The sequence below is a fragment of the Protopterus annectens genome, chromosome 2.part1 (assembly GCF_019279795.1).
Source record: "Protopterus annectens isolate FY-2018-M chromosome 2.part1, PAN1.0, whole genome shotgun sequence".
In the NCBI taxonomy this organism is placed as follows: Eukaryota; Metazoa; Chordata; order Ceratodontiformes; family Protopteridae; genus Protopterus; species Protopterus annectens.
In genome coordinates, this window is record NC_056729.1 from 10,163,108 (window position 1) to 10,186,789 (window position 23,682).

Genomic DNA, 23,682 nt, shown 5'->3' on the forward strand with positions numbered 1-23,682 from the left:
TTCCTGTAATTTGAACTCTGAAGTCACTGTGATTATAAACTTAACATTTTCTTGTTCTTTCATTATTTATTATTAAATATATTTAAACCTTTCATTGTGGCTGATCTTTGTAGAGATATTTAAGTTTTGAGAGTACCTGTATACTTATTTGGTGACACTGTGTGGGCCACTGCTAATAGCCTTGCTCTTTGTCAAACTACCATTTGTATTAATATTAATTTCACTCAGTATATTGGGTACCCTTGGAAGAGCTTCAAGGTAGCTGGCAGGAGTGTCTGGTGGCAGTAGTAGGTTCATAGGTTCATACTAGGCTATCTGCCCGAGGGCATTTACAAGCCTAGCCCATAGTTTTGTGGCTTACGCCACCCCTTTAGTATGGGGAACTATACCCATTATTTTGCTGTGCCTCTGTCGAGCAGTGACACTGAGGTAATCCCTGGGGTGTATCTGCGATCTCCCATCCATTGGTCAAGATTTCTCTTGAACAAGGCCAGCGAGGTGCTCTGCCTCACATATACCGGGATTTTATTCCACAGCATAGGGAGTCTTTGGGTGATGAATCTATCCCTCCAGCACGTCCTATTAATAGCCGTGTCGAGGTTTAAGTCTCTCGCCCTTGTGGTAGCTACCTAATAGTCTGGGCAAAAAGGGGGCATAGCTAGTAAACTTGATCTAGCCTTTCCCGTGTGTGTGTGTGTGTGTGTGTGTGTGTGTGTGTGTGCATTTGTGTGTGTACAAATCAAATCTCAAAGAGTGTGTGTGTCAGCTACGTGTCCAGGGACACGAAGCACTGGTTGGACAGAGAGGGTGCTGGAGTTCTTGGGTTGGACACTCAGCTGAGATCTCAACTCTATAGCTGTGCCAGTGGGCAGTCTTACTGGGGATCTGGAGAAAGAGGGAGAAACCAGCCCCGGACTGTGTTTCCAGTGTGCTCTTAAGGGAAACTGTGCTTGATGCAGAGACCTGCAGATGGGGATACTGTGTGTGTACCTGTTATCCTCCCAGTGAATGTCCCCCACAGGTGCCAGTGGTGAGGACTGATTACTGGCACAGAGGTAGGGTGTCACATGGATTTTCACTGTGGTATCCAGTTTCTTCACACATCCCAAGCACATGCTGGTAGATAAAATGGGAATCCTGTAAACTGGCTGAAGTGTGTGTGTATGTGTTCACAGATCAATTAGCTGTAGTTAATATACATTTGTTCCATGATAACCAAAAGCACTATTATGGCATTTCAAGTGATAATAGAAGGGTAGTGAGAAGACAGGCTGAACAGTTCCCCAGGATGCTCAAGTTATGCCTTTGTGAAAATGTAGGGTCAGTAACAGAAGATGCCTTTCAAATTAAGTCTGAATGAAAGAAGAGATTATAACCTTTTTTTCAATGAACTAAGCGATAAAATCTAGTCTGGGAAAGGAAGTACAAAGGAATTTGCTTTCCTGTGTTTCTCCACCACATTACATGCAGTTAAGGAAATTAGTTCACAAACATACAGGAACAGTAAATGTGTTACTTGCTTACATGAATAAAAACAGTGAATGAATACTGAGAAAATTTATAAACACAAAAAGAAATAGCCTCCTATAACAATTATTCTCTATTTTTCAAAAACTTATTTCTCATTTCCACTTGTATTACTGATTTATAGTCAAAATAAGTCAGCATATTTTCACTGCAAAAATGTATAAAATGACAAGCCATAAAATACCATTAATGATAAAAGCAAATATGAGTGAAATCTTACACACACAAACATATGGTGAGTTGAGGCATTCTGCCTAGCAACGGTAGATTTACTGCCTAGAAATTCAAGTGCAAAATGACGTTTTAAGAGCCTGCTGATAGTCTTAATGGGTATAACTTCAAGTATTGTCTCCCAAGCTGACTACCTTTATCAATAAAAATTATGCATGCAAAAAACTCAATAAATGAATGCATACCTAGAACTTGAAATTTGAAATGAAAGTTAAAATGCTTGGCAAATCATGTTTTAATACTGTGGCAGCACTCAGAGTGATTCATAAATGCAAATGGTGTTAGTAAAAATCAAATTACCCAGTTACCTAAGTATAACTTGTAGTTTAAGGAGATGTTCAAAGAGCACCTTGCTAATGAAGACAAATGTATTGGCTTTATGGAAAGATGATACGCTATTCTTGACAAATTATTTTCTCACTTGACTTACATTTATTTATTTATTTATATTGCATGGGTTTTCTTGGGTAGAGCACTGATCTCCACGGACCTTTTTCAGGCTCAGCCTGTGAGCAGTGGCTGGTTAAGTGACTTGCTCAGAGTCGCACAGTTAGGCAATGGAAGATGAGGGAATCAAACCTTGCACCACTAGACCACAGGAAAAAGCTGTCCTCTTTAATCCTCTAAGCCAACTGCCAGATATTTAACTCAACACACTTTTTATGTCTTGGGTATAATGTCCGCTTTATCATGCAAAGTATGCATCTACTACACCATGTACATGTAAATAATTTATAGACAAATAGTTTTTAAAAATCAAATTCAGATAATCAATGTATACATGGTCTGTTTTTGCTTGTTATACCACATCACATACCTCTCCACTTTAACTAATTTTTTCATCATGTGGATGATTCTGTCTCATATTTTTGACCTGTCCTTCATAAAAGATATTGGGAAGTACAACGTGTGTTCAATAGCATCTATAATTCGCGCATCAGGTTTTACAGACGTTTCATGGATGATGTTTTCCTGATATGGGATGGGGGGGGTCCCCATTTTATCGGAATTTATTACATATTTAAAATCCACAACTGACTTTTTAAAGTTTATCATGGTAGCCTCTATGGACATGGTAGATGTTTTAGATGTCACCATTCAAAAAGATGTTACAGGTGGTTTTCGGACTTCGCTTTTTCGTAAATCCTGTTGGAAGAACAGCCTGCTTGATTATAGCAGTATGCATCCATGACATGTTTTTCCTACGATTGTTAAGGGACAATTCAATAGGATAAAAAGGATATGTAGGAAGAAGGGTGATTTGAATGTTGAGGCAGATTCATTAGAGTCCCTGTTTAGTGACAGGGGTTATGCTGCTACAACGACTAGGGCCATTAGAGATGAGGTGCTTGTAACTGATACTCTTAGTCAATACACCTATGGGAACGTGAATATTAATTCAAATAAAAAAAAGAAAAAGACAGAAATGAGAAGGTCTGCTTCATGACAAAGTATGTTAATGACAACTTACTTATGGGTAAGGTACTTGAACGCAATTGGCATCTGTTAATGGTTGATAGGGCTACTGTTGACATCATAGGTGATGCACCTGCCTTTGTATATAAAAATAACAAAAAGTTGAAACAATTGCTTTGTAGAGATGGCCATGAAAAATCAGTGGAAAGTTTGCCCACTGGCACTTTTCCATGCATGAACTGTAAGATGTGCAATATCATCAGTAAGTCCCAGGTTTTTAAACATCCTAACCTGGACTTTGAATTTTCACCTAGGTTTCATGCTACTTGTTAAACCATAAATTTAGTATATTTAGCTAACTATAATGAGTGCAATTGTTTCTATATAGCTAAGACAGTGAAGCATTTAAAGGATAGGATTTATGGTCACCTATATGATATTAAAAACAGGAATGCACAGAATGCGTTAGCTAAACATATCATTGAGCATAACATGCACATTTTTAGCGTTAGGGTGTTGCAGCCATTAAAATCACTACTAGAGGGGGTAATAGGAATAATATTTTAGAAAGAACTGAACTTTTTGAGAATGCTAGCTCATTTATATCCAGGACTTAATGTTACTGTCTGTATAAAACCTGAATTAGTAGCTAGAGGCAGTAGAAAAATCAAGGAGTCCTGATTGTTTTATTGGTTTTAATTGTTCTTAATTGTTATTACTTTATTGTTTAATAAGCTGCAATGTTTTGCTTATTTCCATATTGTGATGGTATATAAAGTGTTTTTTGAGCTGTGTTATTTAGGATCTGATGAAGCGTAGTCAACTACGTGAAAGCGCTTATCCTTCTGTATGCTTCTTATATTGTTGCCTTTGTTCTATTAAAACTGGAAGCCTTAGCCTTGGTGGTTGTTTTGGTTTTGTTTTGCTGGGTCCTTCATAAAAGTTGTGGATTAAAGTTGGTCAATAACACCATGCATTAGAGATCATTACTTTACATTGTTCAGAAAATGCATCGATACAAAATCTAAGTGAATTAGAGTCAGATTAAAAAATTGTCCCTGATTTCAGTCCTTTGTCCTTCCATTACATTTGACTTTGCCTGGAATTCTTGAACAAAGAAATTGAGGGTATATACTTATACAACTGCTTTGTTGCTTGTTATTATCTTTATTATTAATATTGTTGAAGTTGTCTTAGCCGCTCCAATTCAATGTTTTCTAACGTGACTGTATTTCTCATGGTCATTGTAACTAACTAGTGTCTGTTCCAGTTGGGCTTAGGTTGTGGTAGAAAAGGCTCTTAGACCATTTCACTTTACCTGGTTTACAAATAATAAGAAAGTAAATAAATAAATAATACCATATAAATATCTTGAAATATAGCAATACTATTTGCATGCAGTTGTCTATGTATACTGTCTGAAGCTCCGAGTGAGCTAAAGCCCGGCAAACAGACAAGAAAGATGAAACACTTCTAAAAAAATAAACTGATAAATGACATTAACTTAATTAAGTAATTGAATAATTGATTATTAACCAGGTAAATAGGCTGACCTTGGACTCTTTACCATAAGAAGCTGTGGAAAATGTGCAGTTACAATTCTCAATAATTACATGCACATGCTTACGAGTATGAGAGAGCACGCATCAAGGACCATACTGTAATGGGCCAAAACCAGTAGAAAGGGAATACTCTAAACAGGTGATTTCTCTCTTCAGAGTTAAACATTAGCAACATCATGATGGAACCACTAAGGTGTATAATGACAATGCCACATAAAATAGTCAGCCTCGTACTGAGGGAATAAATTCCATTCAGGGGGTAAAATAAAAAGAAGCAAAACACTGGATTTGGATGTAGTAAAACAAAATAGTCTAATAGCATATTCTAAGGATTTCTACGTAACGATTGTACTTGATAACAATAATACTCATTACATAAGAATCAAGCAACACTGGTACTTTACCACGATTCTAGCTGTGTGCTTAACTCTAAGTTTTATATTTAAAACTCAGTATATACTGTAGAAAAGACAATAAAGAATTAGTAATTAGTAACATAAAGTGATGGTATCAACAGGAAAGCCTAGCAGGTGGTACCTGACAGGTGAAGTCAGGTTTGCTAGGCATGCACAGCCCAGAAAGTGTTTTAGGAGGGTTAATGGAACTTAGATGTATCTCTCTCTCATTTTCTCAGCTGTCCCCATAAGCAACTACCTGTTATATAACATAATAAAGCAGAGAAGAAAGCGACTGCATATATAATCTGAAACCATAGATAAAACAGTAGAAGCTGTAGTGTCAAGAGGTCTTGTGTTGTTAGCTCTGGTGAAGTGTGGAAGCTCTACAGAGAGGCAAGTGCATCAGCTGATAGGGATTCTGCGCCCTAAGTATTGTTGGTGTTTGCAGCAACATGTCCTGCTGAGGTGTAAACCTGACAGGAGCATTCAAACTGCATAATGAGACATTGCCTGAGAATTGTTTTTACCTGAAACCTTCAGCTCACTAGTCCTTAGTTCCAGAGAAATGTCTAACTTCCTGTACAAGCCAGTGGTAAGAGACGGTCATGGTCTTATCTGATAGCACCAACTGTGAACAAATTCTCTAATATTAACACTAAGGATATATCAAACCAAACAGCATAAACTTTATTTAAACAAAGTACTGTACAACTGTACTTAATGCATATGACTGTTCACATGCAGTACTCGGTGTCCCACATATCCTGAACTTTTATCCCATCTGAAACTGGTCCCAAAGCAAAGTCTGAGGCATCTGTGGTAATTGACTGCTTTGAAACAGAGAAGGAGAAGGGGGAGACCTGGATTTAAGGATATCTGCTGTCTCCACCAAATGGTTTCTCTTTTGGCAACATCCAGCACTGTCATATGAAAAGACAAAGAGGGTTGATGCTAGGACCAAAGAGACTTCAGAAACCACTATATTCTACTCATGGAGTCTTACCCAGGTATCATGAGAATCACAGAAGCCATGAGACCCAAAATCCTAAGGTATTCTCTCACAGTGACCAAAGTTTGAGGGGAAAAACCTTAGAAATAGGTCTAGATATAGATGTTATTTCCCCAGTGGAGGAAAAGCTCTTTGAACTGAGGTGTCTAGCTGGCATTTCAGGAACACAATCACGTGTGAAGGAGTCAAGAAAAACTTTTGAAAGTTGTCTTGAAATCCCAGGTTGTATAAGAGATCTCTCACCCAAGAAAGAGATTCCTGGCACTTTAAAATAGACTCTGCAGAGATAAGCAAAAATGGAAAAATGTAGATAACCTGTAGCCTCCAATGAGAATACTCTTGATGCAATGAGTCATGCAAAGGGTAAGTAAGAAAACTGATAAGTCTGGATGAATAGGGATGTGAAAGTAAAGTCTAGTGTTGCCAGCAAACATGAAAGAGGAGCAAGACATAACAAGTTATGAACTGCCATCATTCTGAATTTCAGCATAATCAAAAACAGGTTTAGGAAAGAAGAATCCAGAACTGGTCTCCAAGCATTTTCTTTCTTTGGCACTAAGAACAACAGTTAATAAAAACCTTCCCTTCCTGGGAAGGAGGTACTGATTTGATCACTCACTGGGACAGCGTGTGATGAAGAACTGGTGGAAACAAAATAGTCTGATCTGGAGGCTGAGGAATGACCCACTGAAAGCCAGGAATTTCCTCCCACTGCCATCTGTAACATTGATGAATGATCTTCCGAACCCATTTGTCTGAAACAAACTGTTGAAAAACAGAGATTCAGACTTTCTGGAAGAAAAGAGGGGCCAGGGTAGGAGGAGGTACAAGGTCTCCTGAATGGTCATTCAGACTACCTGGAGTGTCCTTGGTTTTGGGAGGTCCAAGGATTCTTTTTTGGAATCCCCTTGCTATTTCTTCTTAAACATCTGTTTACCTGTATTTTGCTGAGATTGCCAAAACTGGACAAGGAGTTAGAGAATCTCTTAAAAATTTGGAAAAGGAGGGCTGAAAAATTTGACTGATTCCCTGGATCAGCTTAACCCTTTCATCACACTTTTTGATTACCTCTGGAGCAATGGAGCAAAATACAAAATCTCTAGCCAAAGTGCAATTTAAAATCTCATTTTATCACCACTGGGAGGTTCTGAGAATGTAGATTATTTAAAGCAGATTTTTCTTCACAAGAAGAAACTGAAGATAAAACATTCCACATGCGTTCACAATTAGAACAAACATTAACACAAGACTTGCAATTCAAAATTCTGAAAATCAAAGTTGCAGAAGTTTACACTTTTTCCCATACTTATCAATAATTTTCCCATCCTTATCAGAAAGAATAGGATTGAAATTGACTAAGTGTTTGGCAACAGTGGGGTCAACTAAAGCTATAGCTGCTGGGTCAAGTTTGGGAGAAGTATATAAAAACTTAAAAGAATGTGAAATTTTATACAACCTATCTGCATTTTTAGTAGCAGCTTGTTGACTTTCAAGAAAACTGCATGGCAGTAACACACACATTCTCTAAAGCAGAGAGAATATGGGGAAGGGGTGTAAGTTCTGGAACTTCCTTCTGTGGCAACTCATCGTATTTTCTGAGGCATTGAAAACCTCAGTGTTCTCCACTGAAAACACTGGCACTTTCTAACAATAGTCTTAGAGACAGAACACACACACACACACACACACACACACGGGGAGAATCAGAAAAAGAGGTCTCCTCTGAGTCCTTACAAGAAATCTGTGCAGAAAACCATGCATCTGTCCCTTCATATTCCTGTTCAGATTCAGAATCTTGCATCTCTTCAGGAAACAGATATCCCCTCTTCTTCTTTTTTTTTTTTTTTTTTTTTCAGAAACTAATTTACAAGATGGATCAATAACCTGAATTAAACCCTGAGCCAGGTGCAGTAAACTATCCCTACCTATGGAAATATGAGGGGGAGTACATATACACTTAGTTTTCTGTTCCCTTTTGACAAGAAAAATGCAGCCAATCTTGTTACTGTGTCAGAATGATGTACCCAGCAGCTTCCCAGTGATGGGAACATCATTCTGACACAACAGGGAAGCCTTCCCTGTCTCCACTTCCAGGACTGACAAGAGTGGCACTGTCTTGCCCCCTGAGGGGAACCCAATAGCCGGAGAGTATGTGTCTAACCTCCAGTCTATAGTGGCTGTAGATGCTAGACTTGGAAGGAAGGATGGGGGTAAAAGATGAGTGGTCTGAGGTGCAACAAATGGCCATAGCAGATTCACCCATCTGTGTCTTAGGCAAACTGCTAACCCATGTGGTGGCAAAAGCTGGTCACTTTTTTTTTTTTTGTGGATGGAAGGAGGTTTGTCCATGAGGCTGCTAGTTTGTTCCAGGGTCAAGACAAAAATGATGCCTCTTTCCTGAGGAAGAAAAGTAGCAAATGCCAGAAAAAAAAATTGCACAACTTTTAAAAGTTACTTTTTTTCACAGAAAGACACAGTAAAAAGTAGTTTAAAAAATGTTGCCAGCCCCCCCAAAAAAATAAAATAAGCACAATTTTACCACAGGAAAAATGTTTTTCACTTATATTACACAACTTTTAAATTGACAGGAAAAATAATGTTCCCATTTAAAGTATTATACAGTCATATGACAGTCTATTAAAACACAGAACTCCTAGCTTTAAAATATCTTTCCTGAAGAGGAAAGTGATTCTTGAAAGCCTTACAGGAGCATATACTTCAGCAGCAGTAAAGTTCTGAAGGCCTTGGCACGCAAACCTGTCTTTTAGACAGCTCAGCTTGACAGTTTGGGCACATTGGAAGGTGCCCTAAAGCTTTGGAAGCTAGTTATCTGTTATATCCTTGGCAGTATATAGCCCATATAGCAAATGATACTGCAGTAGAGATCAGTATGACAAATATCATGCTCTTACATTCTGTAGATAGGAAAAGGCTAATAATGTACAGCACAGGGCACAGCACTCCAAGGGTATTGAGTTATAAATACAAAGTATGAGCACAAGTGAGGCACATAAGAGATGATAAGGTAAATGCAAATATAAGACAATCATGGAAGACTTAAAGATACACAAAAGAGTTCCACTTAAAATATTTCCATAAAAGTTAGAAGAAAGGATAAAGTTATGCATTAACTGCAGAAGGCAGAAATAAACTATGACTGAAAGGTGGGAGAAAGTCAGAAAAATAATGCACAAAGCATTCTTTACAATCTACATCCAGAGAGAGACAGGTGATTATGGGTCAGGATGGAGACATGATAAAGGGTCTGGATGGAGAGAGATTTAACTGGGGTCCAGATGGAGAGATGATAAAAATCATCAAGCAAAGGAGAGTAGTACTGATGGAAGTGAATTCATCCTCAGTTCTTGGTGTGCATGTTCATGAGGTGGACCCTGTCTGTACAAAATCTCACCAAGATGACACTGATATATAGATTGTATTTTATATAGTATATATCAGGGACAGAAGTAGTTTAAAAAATAAAAAAGACAGGCTGCACAAGTCCCAGAATAAAAAAGTGCCCAATCCTGGTAAGCACACTGGTGCCAAGACTGGAAGAAATGACAGTGTAGAATCCTCAAGACACGGAAACAATCCTACAAGGCTAGGCCAGGCCCAGGGGGAGGATGGCCACCCTGTTGTAGAAGGAAGTAGTAGTCCACAAAAACTGACAGGCCAAAAAAGAACCATAAAAATGATAGCGTGGACTATTGAAGATAAGAAAGAAATTATGCAAACCCAGAATATCCAGATAGAAGCTATTCAAAAAGACTAAGACAGAAATTGGAGGAAAAAAAATACTCGCACAAGAAAAACTGTCAAAGCCTTCATATGCATAATTTGTGTTCATTAACACAATGGATTCATGAAAAACACTATGTAGACCAAGAAACCTTGACCTGTTTGGAAAGAGAAGTGACTCAGGAAGTGCAAAAATATAAGGAACAAAACCTAGAGATTTTTGAAAGGTATAAAAAAGAAACACGGGCATTGGAAAGAAAGAGATATGATATGGAGTAATATTTATGCAAAGGAGAAAGCAAAATTAATGAATACAAAAAAAGCAGCACCAAAGATATTTGAAGAGAAATACAGGTAAAGGCATTTAGATATGGAAAACTTTTAATACAAAATATAAGAAAAGAAAGGGAGAAAGTAGAAAAGAGGATTAGAAAATGAGAAGTTAAAGAAATAGAAAGTGAAGCTATTGATTACTCATGAAGTCTAGGATTTAGTGTAGAAAATCCAACTCTACTAATGTCACAGCATGGTGGAACAGTCAGTCACAAATTAAGGAGAAACAAGTGGAACAGGAAGCATCCCATCAGTTGTCACATGAAGATACTCTTGAGCCTTTAGTAGGAAACCAGTTCAAAAGTTCAGTTGGAGATACACAGCAAAGAATGGAACAGGAAATGGTGGCAACTCTAACACAGTCAGTGTTGTGGAGTGATAGGCGAGTGAGTTCCCACATGAAATAACAATGAATGACACAGGCTACAGCTGAAGAGAATATGTCACAGGAGGATCTTCTGGAAATTTTTGTAGAATGCCCACTGGAAACAAAGAATAAAGAATGTGCCCTCAGTTTCCAAGAAAAAATCTACAGGAAGAGTTTCCTGATTTAATAGAGGTAGATAGACATATTAAGATCAATGAAAGAAATAGATTACAGAAAGTCAAGACTGAAAATGGTAGAAGTCTGAAAAAACAAATGAACACAGCAATCGAGACTATTTACAGGACTTCATGTGATATAACAGAAGTAAATTGGGTATATTACTGTGCAGCAAATTAATAACAGATAAAGACTTACCACAAAAATACAGGGCCAAAAGGAAAAGGAAGAGAAGAAATCAAATGCCGTCATAGAACTATCAAACAGAAAACTATAAAGCAATTAAGAAATGTTACTGTTCGAACAGTATAGAAGAGGGAACAGGTTAATAAAAACACTTAGAAAGATAGGTGCGATAAAAGCAACATGCAGCATTAGAAAAGACCAGGATCTATCATATACTACTGCAAATAATAAACTAAAGATATCAGTACAGGCAGAAAAACTTAGACAATATCCACAGAAATATAAAGGAACAGTACAAAATGGGAAGAATCCAAGTATGGCATGCACAGATTACAAAAAAGCATTTGACAGCATCCCACATTCATGGATAAATGAGTGCTTGGGTGTTGTATAAGAAACATACCAGATTGATCAATTACATAACAGCGATCATGATACAGTGGCAAACCACTCTGCAGCTATGCCAAGATAAAGGATAAATTATTATTCCAGAGATAAAAATTTAAAGGGGGATATTCCAGGATGACTCTCTGTCACCGCTGCTCTTTTCTCTTGCCCGTAACCCATTAAGCTATCTACTTAACAGATTAAGTCATGGCCACAATTTGGTTACCAGACACAACAAAGTGTAAGATTTCTCATTTCTTTTTGTTGATGATTTAAAACTGTATAGTTCATCAGATAAGGAGCTGAAAGCAGAACTTGAACTGGTCTAAACTTTCTCAGATGATATAAGAATGTCATCTGGTATTGATAAATGTGCAAAAGCAACATTTAAAGCAGGAATGCTATAACACCATGAAAATATCAGTCTGGGACAAGAATTTGATATAAAGAAACTTGAGCAGGAAGGAGTGCATAAATATTTGGGAATTGATGAAGGATCAACAATAAAACATGAACAAATGTGAACAAAACTCAGTAAGGAATATTTTGTAAGACTAAAATTAATACCAAAAACAGTCCTGACATCTAGGAACAAAGTCCAAGTTATAAACCTGTTCTAACTTACAGTTATGGGATGACTGACTAGCCCCAAAATATGTTGGATCAGTTGGACAGGAAAACAAGAAAAATGCTTCACGCTTATCAGTTGACATATAAAAATCAGTGTGTGCCAAGATTACATATTCCTCGTTCTGAAGGAGGTATGGGCCTCTACAAAATTGATTACATATATACATATGCAGTCATAGGACTACATACATATCATACATATATGCTGACCTCATCAGATCCAAACACAGTAAAAGTTTTGTAATATTAAGAGAACAAATCTAAGATGACTTCCTTGCTTAGTTTAACAGAAGCATATCAGTGCCAAGCGGGAATGGAAACCAAACCAGAAGTAGGCAAAAGTCAGGAAGCAAATTAATGTGCCAAAAAACAAAATTTACTTATTTTATTTTACATTTGTTTACCAGGTTAGTCCGGCTGAGCTAAGTGGCCTGCTTTCAGCAGAGACCCAGGGAGAAAAGCTCCACAGTGAAATACAATTTTTATTAAAAGAAGCAGATAAAAAGTAATCATAATTATACAATGAATATGTACAATGTGAGTTTAGATTTACACAAGTAGTTGGTTGGGAGGTTGTGACAAGAGTAAACATAATGCCAGTGCAAAGAAAAACAATATATTATTGATAAACAGCAATGTTACAAAACTAATTTGTTGTCATTTTGGCATATACAGTATTGTTTCTGTAGAGGAGAACGAAAAATGAATGAGGAGTTGCGGGGCAGAGTAATGCCAAAAATAGAGTTTAAAATGTTGATATAAGATTGGAAGTTTATATAAATGCTCAAAGAAAGGCGGCTAGTGAAAAATTGCAGGAAGAAATGTATAAGTGAGATAGGAGGAGGTAATAAGAGTATTTGATGAATGGGGAAGTAGTTAAGGAGGATGGGTACAGTGGCAAGTCCAGTGAATTTTTAGGTATTCTCTAGTGGCTGTTTTGAAATTTTTAGGGTGTTTGAGAGATCTAATTTCTAAGGTGAGTTTGTTCCATGATAAGGCAGGGTTAAAGCTGTAGAGGTTGCAACCAGTTTTGTTTTTGGGTTTATATATTTGTAGCAGGTCTTGGTCAGAGCTGCATAAAGACCTAGTTGGGCAATATTTAGAGATTACATGAGTAAGGCTAGGGCAGAAAGAGTGTTGGTATAGACTTGAGTGAATTATCTGTAGTTGACAGAAGAGGAGATGGTGTGGTAATTCTAGCCAGTCTAAGTGATGTAGAGAGAGAGAGAGAGACACTGGTGAGTCTTATAAGTATGGTGTGCAGCGAATCTAGATACCTTGTTGTAGGTTGATTCGAGTTTAGTTAAAAGAGTGAGGAGTTCAGATGAGTAAAAATGTAAATGCGAGAGGGTTATTTTTGCATTGTTTGTTAAGAACTTTTTGTTGCGGTAAAGGGTCCAGGTTTTTGGGCTTCAATTTTATTATCCCAATGTACAATACAAGGTTAAAGGATAACCTCTTTTCACTAAGTTGTCTAGAAGCTGGAATAAACTCCCAATGAAGATTAATCAGAGCTACTAGGACAGTTTAAACACTGGCTCAGTAGTATTTCAGGGACGGTGCATTAGATCTTACATTGCTACAGGCTCTTAGACTGTCTCTTAAGACTCTGAACCTGTTAGATGTCACATTGAAACCACAGAACAAAGAGCACACAATTACTCACTAAGCTACAATATATATATATATATATATATATATATATATATATATATATATATATATATATATATATAAACACAAACATGGAGTCCAGAGTTGCACACATTTAGTGCTTACAGAAAAGCATAAATGCTCATTACAAATATATGTGACATGCAAGGATAAGACAACAAATCATCTTATTTTGCACAGCAATGAACTTCAGAATAGATCATATAATTACTTCAGGTAACTAAATACAATGTGTTAGTAATGAATATTATGACCTAGAATGCAACTGAGTCAGAACAGTGGGGTATTTTTATTAACTAGTCAACAGTCAAGGACAAATTTAATTCAACCAATACAATTAAAAGCTACCATGAATTTTAAAAAAAGTATCCCTCAATTATAAGCTAAATCCAGCAGCACAGAACCTATCATTCTGTCAATATACTGTGCAAAAGCCAATGCAATGCAAAGACTTTAGCAGATCATTTACATACTAGATTTATAAAATCACACAGCATGTAGCTGACTGTAATACTAGACAAATAGCTTGTAGCATCTGCAATAGTAATGCCACGGGCTTATCCATCCTGTTGCGGTTTGCTGAGCATGCAGAGGTATCACATTCTGTCTAACACAGCACACTGTTAAACTTTACAGCATCTACATAACTAGTTAAGATTAAAACTTGGTTACTATAAATATTAGATTACCACAAATTCACAATAAACGTTAACCACCTTAGAATATAGAATACCCATTTTACAGCATAAGTGTTTGTCTGCCCCATACCTTATACACTGAATATTCATTATCAGTTAAATGGAAGTATTGTAAAAGACATGCAGAGAAGGTACTGAACCCTACACATATTATACACCAGTTATGGCATTAGATGCACCACTTAGCTTTAACAACACTGATTTTGTTAAACAAAAGTTTAAGTCACTGCCATCTATTTAAAATGTCAATGCTTACTTCAAGAAATGAACATGGGAATTTAAAATCTCTGATTCCTGCAGAATGAATTCACCTCCTACCAAAATGTTTTTTACAAGCAAACACTTTCTATTCAGATACATTACATGCATTTATTTTAAATATAATATTATTCTATAATAATAGAATTCCAAGAATTTTCAACTTATTTATGCACTGCACTGCAAACATTTGCAACCACATCTCTCATTTCAATGTACTTAAATTAGAGACACATACAGGCACTACATCAAGAGACTGAGTAAAGACATTCAGATCTAACGTTGCTTAGAGTCATAGGTATTACATCAACATATAACCAGAACTTGCATAGAGTGGTGAACAAAAGCAACTGGTAAAACAAACACCACACCAGAAGCCAAATTCCCACAGCAGTCACAAAACGAATCAGTATTGCAGTATTCCAATAGAGATAAAAAGTTAAAAGTTTAATGACAAGCAAAAATCCCAGCAGTGAATAATCCAGACAGTAGGTAATCACTTTTGTCTGTCTCAATGAAGACTTTATCACAACCAAAAGTACTTAACTTCACATCCTTTATATAATTACACCAATTAGTGAAACAGCCCTTTAACCTCATTAACATATACAATTTTCCATATCTTTAAATAAAAATCCTTTCTTTACAAAGACTTGAACTTACAGTACAAGGGACTGAGCTGCAAAAAAAACTCTTGCCTGTCACCCTCTCAGTTATGGCTCATTTAGTGAAAATTATTATAACTGGGTTATCAAAGTTACCATAACTAAGCAATGACCACATCTTTTCTAATCCCATCTCCACACTCAAAACAGGGTACCAGTTTACGCTAAACTAATATGTAATAGAGGTTTGCATTAAATAATTAGTCCTACTGTCATCTAGTGTCAATGCACTGAAAGCAATACTGTTGACACAGCAGATAGAATGCTGCTTAGTCCCTTAAAGGTTAAACCAACAACTTCAACACATTGTATGGGATATATGGATCCTAACAACAGATCCAAAGCTGTAATCATTAGATTCTCTAGATATTACCTGTATAACCAATTGACTATGACTGTCTATCTATTGGAAAATCTGGACAAAGTCTAACATAATGGGCGGCCAAAGGCTAAAAATTGGGACAGGTTTTAAATATTGCTCTTATAAACTTACAGATTTGCTAGAATAACAGGATTTGTGTTAATATGCATTTTCTGAACAATATGAAGTCTTGCACTCAAATTTGTGTCATTATTTAGTGATTTCAATGCTCTGTGATTTGAAAGACAACCACACATTTTATGAGGAACAGACCAAAAATATGAGGCAAAAATCTGGACAGTTAAGAGGTATGCTGCACTATCTGCAATAAGTAAGACAAGTAGAGTAACATACTTTCAGAGGTTAATAATATTCAGGATACCTGAGACTGATAGGAAGTCATCCACAGATGTGATATCATCAACAGCTTCAGTAAGAACGCGGACTTGTTTCTCCCACTGTTCTTTAAAAACATCCATATTGTCTTGTGCTACTTTACTTTGTGGTCTTGCTGCTAGGGTAAGGGCAGCGTTGATCACCTATGACACAAAAATGAATAAAGTTAAAAGAAAACCTAAACGACAAGCATGACATCCATACATCTGCAAACTTAAAACAACGTTATGCCCTCATGCTGTCTTTAGCCAGTAACCAAGCTTCTTGCTTTCTTCTGGTTCATGGAAGGTAATCACACAAATAATGGAAAACCTAAGGCTATAATCTTCATACAGACAGCTTTTCGTTTGAAGTTTTCCATCTTTTCTAATATAGTAGTTCTCAAAATCTATGCTATGTGAATATTTCCTACCTGTGGACAGAGGCTGTCAATCTGGGTTGCAGCCATACGGACCAGCTTCACACCTTCTTCATTATTTGAGATTGAGCAGGCAAGGTTGGCAACCTGTAATTTAAGTAACAAGATGAAAAATGCACTTCCCAAGCAAATCTGATATTTCATACTGCACTGCATCTACAGATTTTTGTCAAAAGTAATAGAATATACTAAACAATGATTTGTTTGTCATCACTATAGCCTTATGTACAACAATGACTCTGTATGATAGCAAAATAAAACAGAATGTTTAATAAAATGACCAAGGTGCTTTGCCTAATTCTGATTGCTATACAATGTCTGCCTAACTTATGTACCTATTCATTTTTGCTTTGTACACAACATAGCAGATTGCAACAAACTTTAAAACCAATATATCACTTCAGAAAAAAAACGTAAGCATTTCCTCAATTTTTATACAATTTTTTAAGGAGGGTCAGTTAAATAAGAAGAAGTTATGTACCTACCATAACGTTCCATGTTAGTTGTCTTCTTCTCGCCTTCTTTCTTGCTGGTTGGGTTCGGAGCTGATCCTCGGCTCCGACTCGGCCATCTTCAAAAGCTTGAGAGCTACTTACTGGCTTGAGGCCCCCCTATATCCCATGATGCCTGGCTCTAGATACCCAGATCTCATTTGGTAAGTCTAACTGCAGACATAAAAATAATAATAATACAGGAATCCCGTCCTAGAATGCATAAATCCTACTGGAGAGACTACTAGTCAGAAGGAATAGCCAGAGAAGACTCAGCCAGTGATAAAAACATAAGGAACTCTTCTTGGTCTACTAGGATAGGGGGATGGAGGGTGGGACGCAAGAAAGCAGGCAAGAAGACAACTAACATGGAACGTTATGGTAGGTACATAACTTCTTAATGTTAAGTTGTCTATCTCGCCTTCATTCTTGCTGGTTGGGACAGCGTCCCTAGCACCTCAATCCTGGGTGGCTCATCGAACAGACTCTTCAGAACAGTGGAACCAAAATCAGCTCTGCTCCTGGAGGCCACATCCAGCTTATAATGTGAAATAAAAGTATGAGGACTGGCCCATGTAGCTGCCGCACAAATAGTTTCCATTGGCAATCTTGCCTGAAAAGCCACTGAAGTAGCTAGAGCTCTAGTGGAGTGACATTTTGGTTTAGCATGAAACTCTTTATTTCTTAGCTGATATATAAATGTAATAATAGATGTCAACCACCTAGATAAGGTTACTTTCGACACTGGTATACCTTGTTTACCCTCAGCATAGGACAGGAACAGCTGGTCTGATTTTCTGATTTGCTTAGTTCTATGCAAGTAAAAGCGTAACTGTCTATGAACATCCAACTGATGCAATTTGTATTCCGCCTTGTTGGAATAATTTGGAAAAAACACAGGCAGATCAATAGACTGATTCAAATTATTGTCAGAAGAAACCTTTAGAAGGAAGGAAGGATTAGTCCTGAGAGAAACTCGGTCCTTGTGGAAAACTAGATAAGGAGGGCGAACACAAAGAGCCTGAAGTTCAGAAACACTTCTGGCTGAAGTAATTGCAACCAGAAAAAGGGTTTTCCAAGAAAGAAACTTCAAAGAACAAGAAGCTGCCGGTTCAAATGGGGGCAGTATCAGGGAAGCTAAAATCAAATTTAGATCCCACGGAGGTGGGGAATCTCTCACTGGGGGCCTGAGTAAAGTAGTCCCTTTGAGAAAAGCTTTACAAAGCTTATGGGACATAATACTAGTATCCGATAGGCCTGTATGAAAGTTTGAAATTGCAGCTAACTGAACTCTAATCATGGCAGAAGACAATCCAGCACGAAAAAGTTCCGCTAAAAAATCCAAAATATGGTGCACAGGGGCTGAAAAGGGATCTATATTCCTAGCCTCTGCCCAGAAAGAGAAACATTTCCACTTACTAGCATAAGTCTTTCTAGTGGTAGACTTATGCGATGATAAGATGATTTCACGCACCGAGTGGGAGATGTTCGGAAGCCTGGCTAAGGTCGGAAGTGGAGCAACCAAGCAGTGAGCTGGAGAGAATGAAGGGATTGGTGCAGCCTGCCCGATTGATGGATCAGGAGGTCTGGAACTGGGTCCAGGGTCCAGGGCTGCTCCAGAAGGTAATGATGCAGGAACAGGAACCAAATTTGTTGAGGCCAGTAAGGGGCAATGAGGATCATCTTGCATCCCAATGTGGTAGCTTTCTGTATTAATTTGGGAATCAGGGGGAATGGAGGGAATGCATAAAGAAGTCCCTGAGGCCAGTCGTGAACTAGAGCGTCTCTGGGGGAGTGTCCGGGAAGAGGGAGGAGAGAGAAGAAATTGTTGTACTTGCTGTTGAAGGGGGTGGCAAAAAGGTCGCAGCAAGGCTGACCCCATTTGCGGAAGATTTGGTCCGCCACTGTCTGAGAGACCACTCGTGAGGCATGAGAATTGCTCTGCTCAGCCTGTCCGCTATAACATTGGACTTCCCAGGGATGTGCGCTGCTATCAGAAACCATTGGGAAGAGATCGCCCACTGCCAGAGTCTGAGTGCTTCTCGACATAGGGGGTAGGACCTGCTTCCGCCCTGCTTGTTGATGTACCACACTACCGACATAATGTCTGTTTGAATTGCAATGGTCGAGCTTGCAACGCCAAAAGCACGGCCCTCATCTCCAAGACATTGATATGCAGATGGTACTCATGAGGCTGCCAGGTGCCTTGGACTGTTCTGCCCTGAAAATGCCCCCCCACACACACACAATCAGGGAGGCATCCGTGGTCACCGTAGCCACTGGAGGAGGAAGAGCAAATGGTCTGCCCTGGGGTACTGATGGGGAAACCATCCACCAAGCAAGTTGATTTTTGCATGTCTGTGTGATCATTATCTTGTGAGATATTGGAAGTTGCTGGAAAGACCATTGGGTGAACAGCATCCACTGAAGAAACCTCATATGAAAACGAGTGAGGGGGACTAGTATGATAGCCGCTGCCATGAGACCCAAGGTCTTTAGGACGAATCTGGCCTGAAGTTTTTTGCATCCTAATAAGACCTGCACATGTCGGCAAATGTCTAGCACTCTGTCTAATGGAAGTCTCACTGACATGTCCTTTGTATTTAAGTTTGCACCTATAAAGGTAATATATTGACAAGGCGACAATGCAGACTTTTCAAAATTTATTGTGATGCCTAGTTTGGAGCAAGTTTGGATGGTGTAGTCTCTGGCTCGCAGCAGGTGATGCCTGGTGGTTGCAGTAAGGAGCCAGTCATCTAAATATGGAAACACCTGGAATCCTTGCCGTCTCAGGTGAGCGGTAACTACTGGCAAACATTTGGTGAACACCCTGGCTGCTGTGGTGAGACCAAAGGGCAGAGCTCTGAACTGATAATGACTGGCTCCCAGCCGGAAGCGGAGGAATCTTCTGGAGCGTCTGTCCATTTTGATATGGTAGTACACATCCTGAAGATCTATGGAGCACATCCAATTGTCCTGACCAAGAAAGGGTAAAATGGACTGTAGCGTGACCATCTGGAACTTCGTTCTTTGAAAAGACCTGTTTAGTCTGCTGAGATCCAGAATGGGTCTCCAGTCCCCTGTCTTTTTTGGTACCAAAAAGAACCTTGAGTAAATTCTGGACCCTTGCTGGTCTGCTGGGACTGGCTGGATGGCTCTTTTTCTTAGCAGTTTTGAAATTTTTTGAACTGCTTGATCCCTTAGATAGGATGGAACATCTGGAAGGGATTTGTTGGGAATGTAGGGAGTGCGAAAGAAAGGCATTTTGTAGCCTTCGGATATGATAGACAGTACCCATTTGTCTTGTGTTATACTTTGCCAGGCTTTTGGGTACAGCGATAATCTTCCCCCAACTGCCTCAGGGATGCTGGAAGGGCTTGTCAGAGAAAGACTCTCTTTGGCCCTAATTTTGCGGACCCCCTCTGCCCCGAGGGCAGTGTCTATTGTTGTTCCCTCCTCTGCCCCTGGAGGGGAACTCTCCACGTGTGTCAGGCATGGCTCCCTGGGGTTTCTGGAACCACATCTTCCCACTCTTCTGACCCTTGGGATACGGTCTTGAAGGAGTGGAAAAACGGACTCCCACAGCAGAGAGAGTCTTGCCTTCCTGCTCACACCTGGTAAGGGTATCCTTCACCTGTGGTCCAAAAAGAGCAGAACCATCAAAGGGGTTGTTGGTGAAAGACGCCCTGAAGGGTTCCGTAAAGTTACATAACCGCATCCAAGCATACCTCCTCAAGGCCACTCCTGTGCCTGCAGCCCTACTCGCACCATCGGCTGCATAAGAGATGAGACGCATGGAGGAGTTCACTACTGAATTAAGAGTCACCAGCTGGGTGGCAACCTTAGCCTGGGCCCCCGCAGCTGATGGATCTTGAAGGGTATCTCCTAGCTCTTTAAGGAGATCCCTTTGAAGGTGGGTAAAGTGGCACAAGTAGTTCAGCGACGTCATGGAGAAGGTCGCTGAGGAAAACATCTGCCTCCCATATCTGTCCATCGTCCTAGATTCCTTATTAGGGGGATGGACAGACGAAGTTTCAGTCAATTCCTTTTTTGTAGCCGCTGCTACCACCATGGCATCAATGGGAACACCCTTCATCAGAAATTGCTTGTCTTGTTGTGCAGTAATAAATTTTGTAGGTCTTCGGGGGTTTGTTCCACTGTGTCTGGGGCTGACCATGCCTTCCGAGCCACCACAGACATCAGTGGATTGAAAGGTGGAGACACCCAGGAGGTGGAGGGTCGGGAAGCAAACGCGTCCAGGAATACAGACTCATCCTCGGAAGGGTTAAGGGTAGTCCAGTTCCCCCTCTGCCTAAGTATCTCAAGGATGTCTGAGAAAGAGACGTCTTCAGAGGGGGATCTCGGGGACCCTTCTGAATCCTCTAAGTCGGTATCTGAAGTGACAGACTCAGGGGAGTCAACATGCTTCCTCTTGCATTTCCTCTTTCGAGGGGGCAACTCTGAATGATCAGGGGAGGCCTTGGAAGAGGAAGATACACCCAATGGGGTGCCCTGGAGCACTTGTTCCCCACGCTTGGGGTCTGGAGAAGGGGCAGAGGTAGACGCAGGCACCATGGAGGAGGAGCCAATGAGGCTGACCGTGGGGCTGACTCAGTGGCCAGCACACTTCTCATGACCTCGAAGGCGCACCTTCCCGATATCGGAGAAGGCTCCGGCTCCGAAGAGACCAGGATCCTTCCCGGCACCGAGAGAGACGGCTCTGAGGCCGATGTAGGAGCCGAACTCACCTGCGTCGAAGCTCCGAGAGGGAGAATGGGGTCGGACAAAGGTCCGATGCCACTCACCCCCTTGGAGCCGACGATGGAGTCCCGGCACCCAGATCCCTCCAAGGACGGCACCATGGAGGAGATCGGAGCCGAAGACGTAACCGAAAGGGTAGGTATCGGCGCCGATGGTTCCACGGTCCGAGCCCCAGCAAGCTCCGGCTCCGAACTCAAGGGATGAGTCGAAGGAGGAACTACTGCAGAGACAGGCGGAGCCGAACCCTGATGAGGGGGGCTGGATAACATTTTAGCCAGGGCCTGCGATTTTAGAAGCCTGTTCACCACTCCCTCCAAATCATGGTCAGATAGTCTAGAAGACTGAGAAGAGTGGGATCGGTGATTTCGCTCCGACTGTAACAGAGGCGACCCCGGAGCCAAGTGTATCGACTCTAGGGATGGAGATCTAGAGCGTTTTCGATTCCCTGGCAGTTCCGACACCAGAGTCGGGGCTGACTGGGAGATAGGTACTTCGGTTCCAGTCAGAACCGAAGTTGAAGCAGACGCCACACCTGACGGTGGCTCCAAACTGGGAGCCGGCAGCTTCGTTGGCTTAGAGGGTTTCACTGACTGCACCTTAGCTGGTGACCCTTCAGGTTTGAGCAAACCCCTAAGGATTAGCTTGTTCCTATGCTCCTCAGGACTCTTGGACTAAAGGCGTGACACACCGAACAAGAGTCCTGCAGGTGTAGGGCGCCCAAACCGTAGACACAAGAAGTGTGACCATCTGTCAGTGACATCTTCTGACAGCATGAGTCACACTTCTTGAATCCAGATACTTTCCTATCTCTAGACATTCCTGTAAAAGGAAATATCAATTTACAGAGAAAAAGTAACAAAAGGGAAGTAGGTAACTAGTAAAAACACACGCACTCAACACAAGTTACCACATCCCTTAACAGCACACACACTCTAATATCCAAGAAAAAGTAAATAGACCTACTAATCTACCACAATTTCTAATAAAGAAACTACTACATAAAAATTGACAATCATAAGGCTTTTTTCAGTTATGTTAGAAACCTGGGATGCAACTCCCAGACTTGTTCTGAGTTGATTCTAAATGACAAAAAATATACTGAACCCACAGACATCGCCAATATCCTGGCAGACAGGTTCAGTGCAAACTTCTCCACCCCCTCCCCCCCAAAAGAGGAAGTATCTATCCCGGCAAAGGGCTGCCTCCCAAACATCTCAGATGCTCAGGTGAAGGCTGCCCTCTCCAAAGCAAAAAACACTGCTTCCATGGGACCAGATGGCATCCCAGGTTGCGTCCTACATGAACTACAAGAGGAACTAATCCCTCAAATAAAACAGCTATACAATCTCAGCCTCACTACAGGATATGTGCCCACAGAATGGCGTACAGCAACAGTGGTCCCACTCCACAAAGGTGGAGCCTCTACGGACCCTGGAAACTATCGCCCCATAAGCCTGACTAGCTTAGTCTGCAAGGCTATGGAGAGGATCATCATGGAGCTCATAAACAAAGACATTGGGGACCTACAGACACTAGATCCTACTCAGTTCGGCTTTGTCAAGGGCAGATCCTGCCTTTTGAACCTGGTTGACTTCTTTGAAACAGTCACCAAAGCCATAGATGAAGGGAGGGTAGTCCACACAGCCTATCTGGACCTTGCAAAGGCATTTGACACAATACCCTACTCGGGCATCACAGATAAGCTATCCAGCTTAAATATAAACCCCTATGTCACAAGATGGGTCTCAAACTGGCTCAAAGACAGAACCCACAGAATGAGAGTTGCTGGAGCCATGTCAGGCTCGAAAGCGGTCACAAGTGGCATCCCACAGGGTTCTGTCCTGGGACCACTCTTGTTCGGTATATACTTTTCTGAGGTACAGGCAAACGTGAGAGGACTATGGCTCACCAAGTTCGCAGACGACTGCAAACTGGGCGCCATAATTAACTCTCCAGCTGACACAAACATCCTTCAAAAAGGTCTCACAGAGACAGA

The 23,682-nt window shown here is 40.2% G+C and overlaps 1 protein-coding gene across 4 annotated transcripts in view; it reads right to left on the reverse strand.

Moving 5' to 3' along the window:
* CTNNA2 (catenin alpha 2) overlaps positions 1 to 23,682 on the reverse strand; it is a 3,890,250-nt gene that overhangs the window by 1,457,775 nt on the left and 2,408,793 nt on the right. For all 4 annotated transcript variants that reach the window (XM_044061988.1, XM_044061987.1, XM_044061989.1 and 1 more), the window contains exons 4-5: positions 16,429 to 16,521; positions 16,003 to 16,159 (exon numbers count right to left, since the gene is read on the reverse strand). In XM_044061988.1, the coding sequence (XP_043917923.1) occupies positions 16,003 to 16,159; positions 16,429 to 16,521 (250 nt within the window). The remainder of the gene's footprint in view (positions 1 to 16,002; positions 16,160 to 16,428; positions 16,522 to 23,682) is intronic.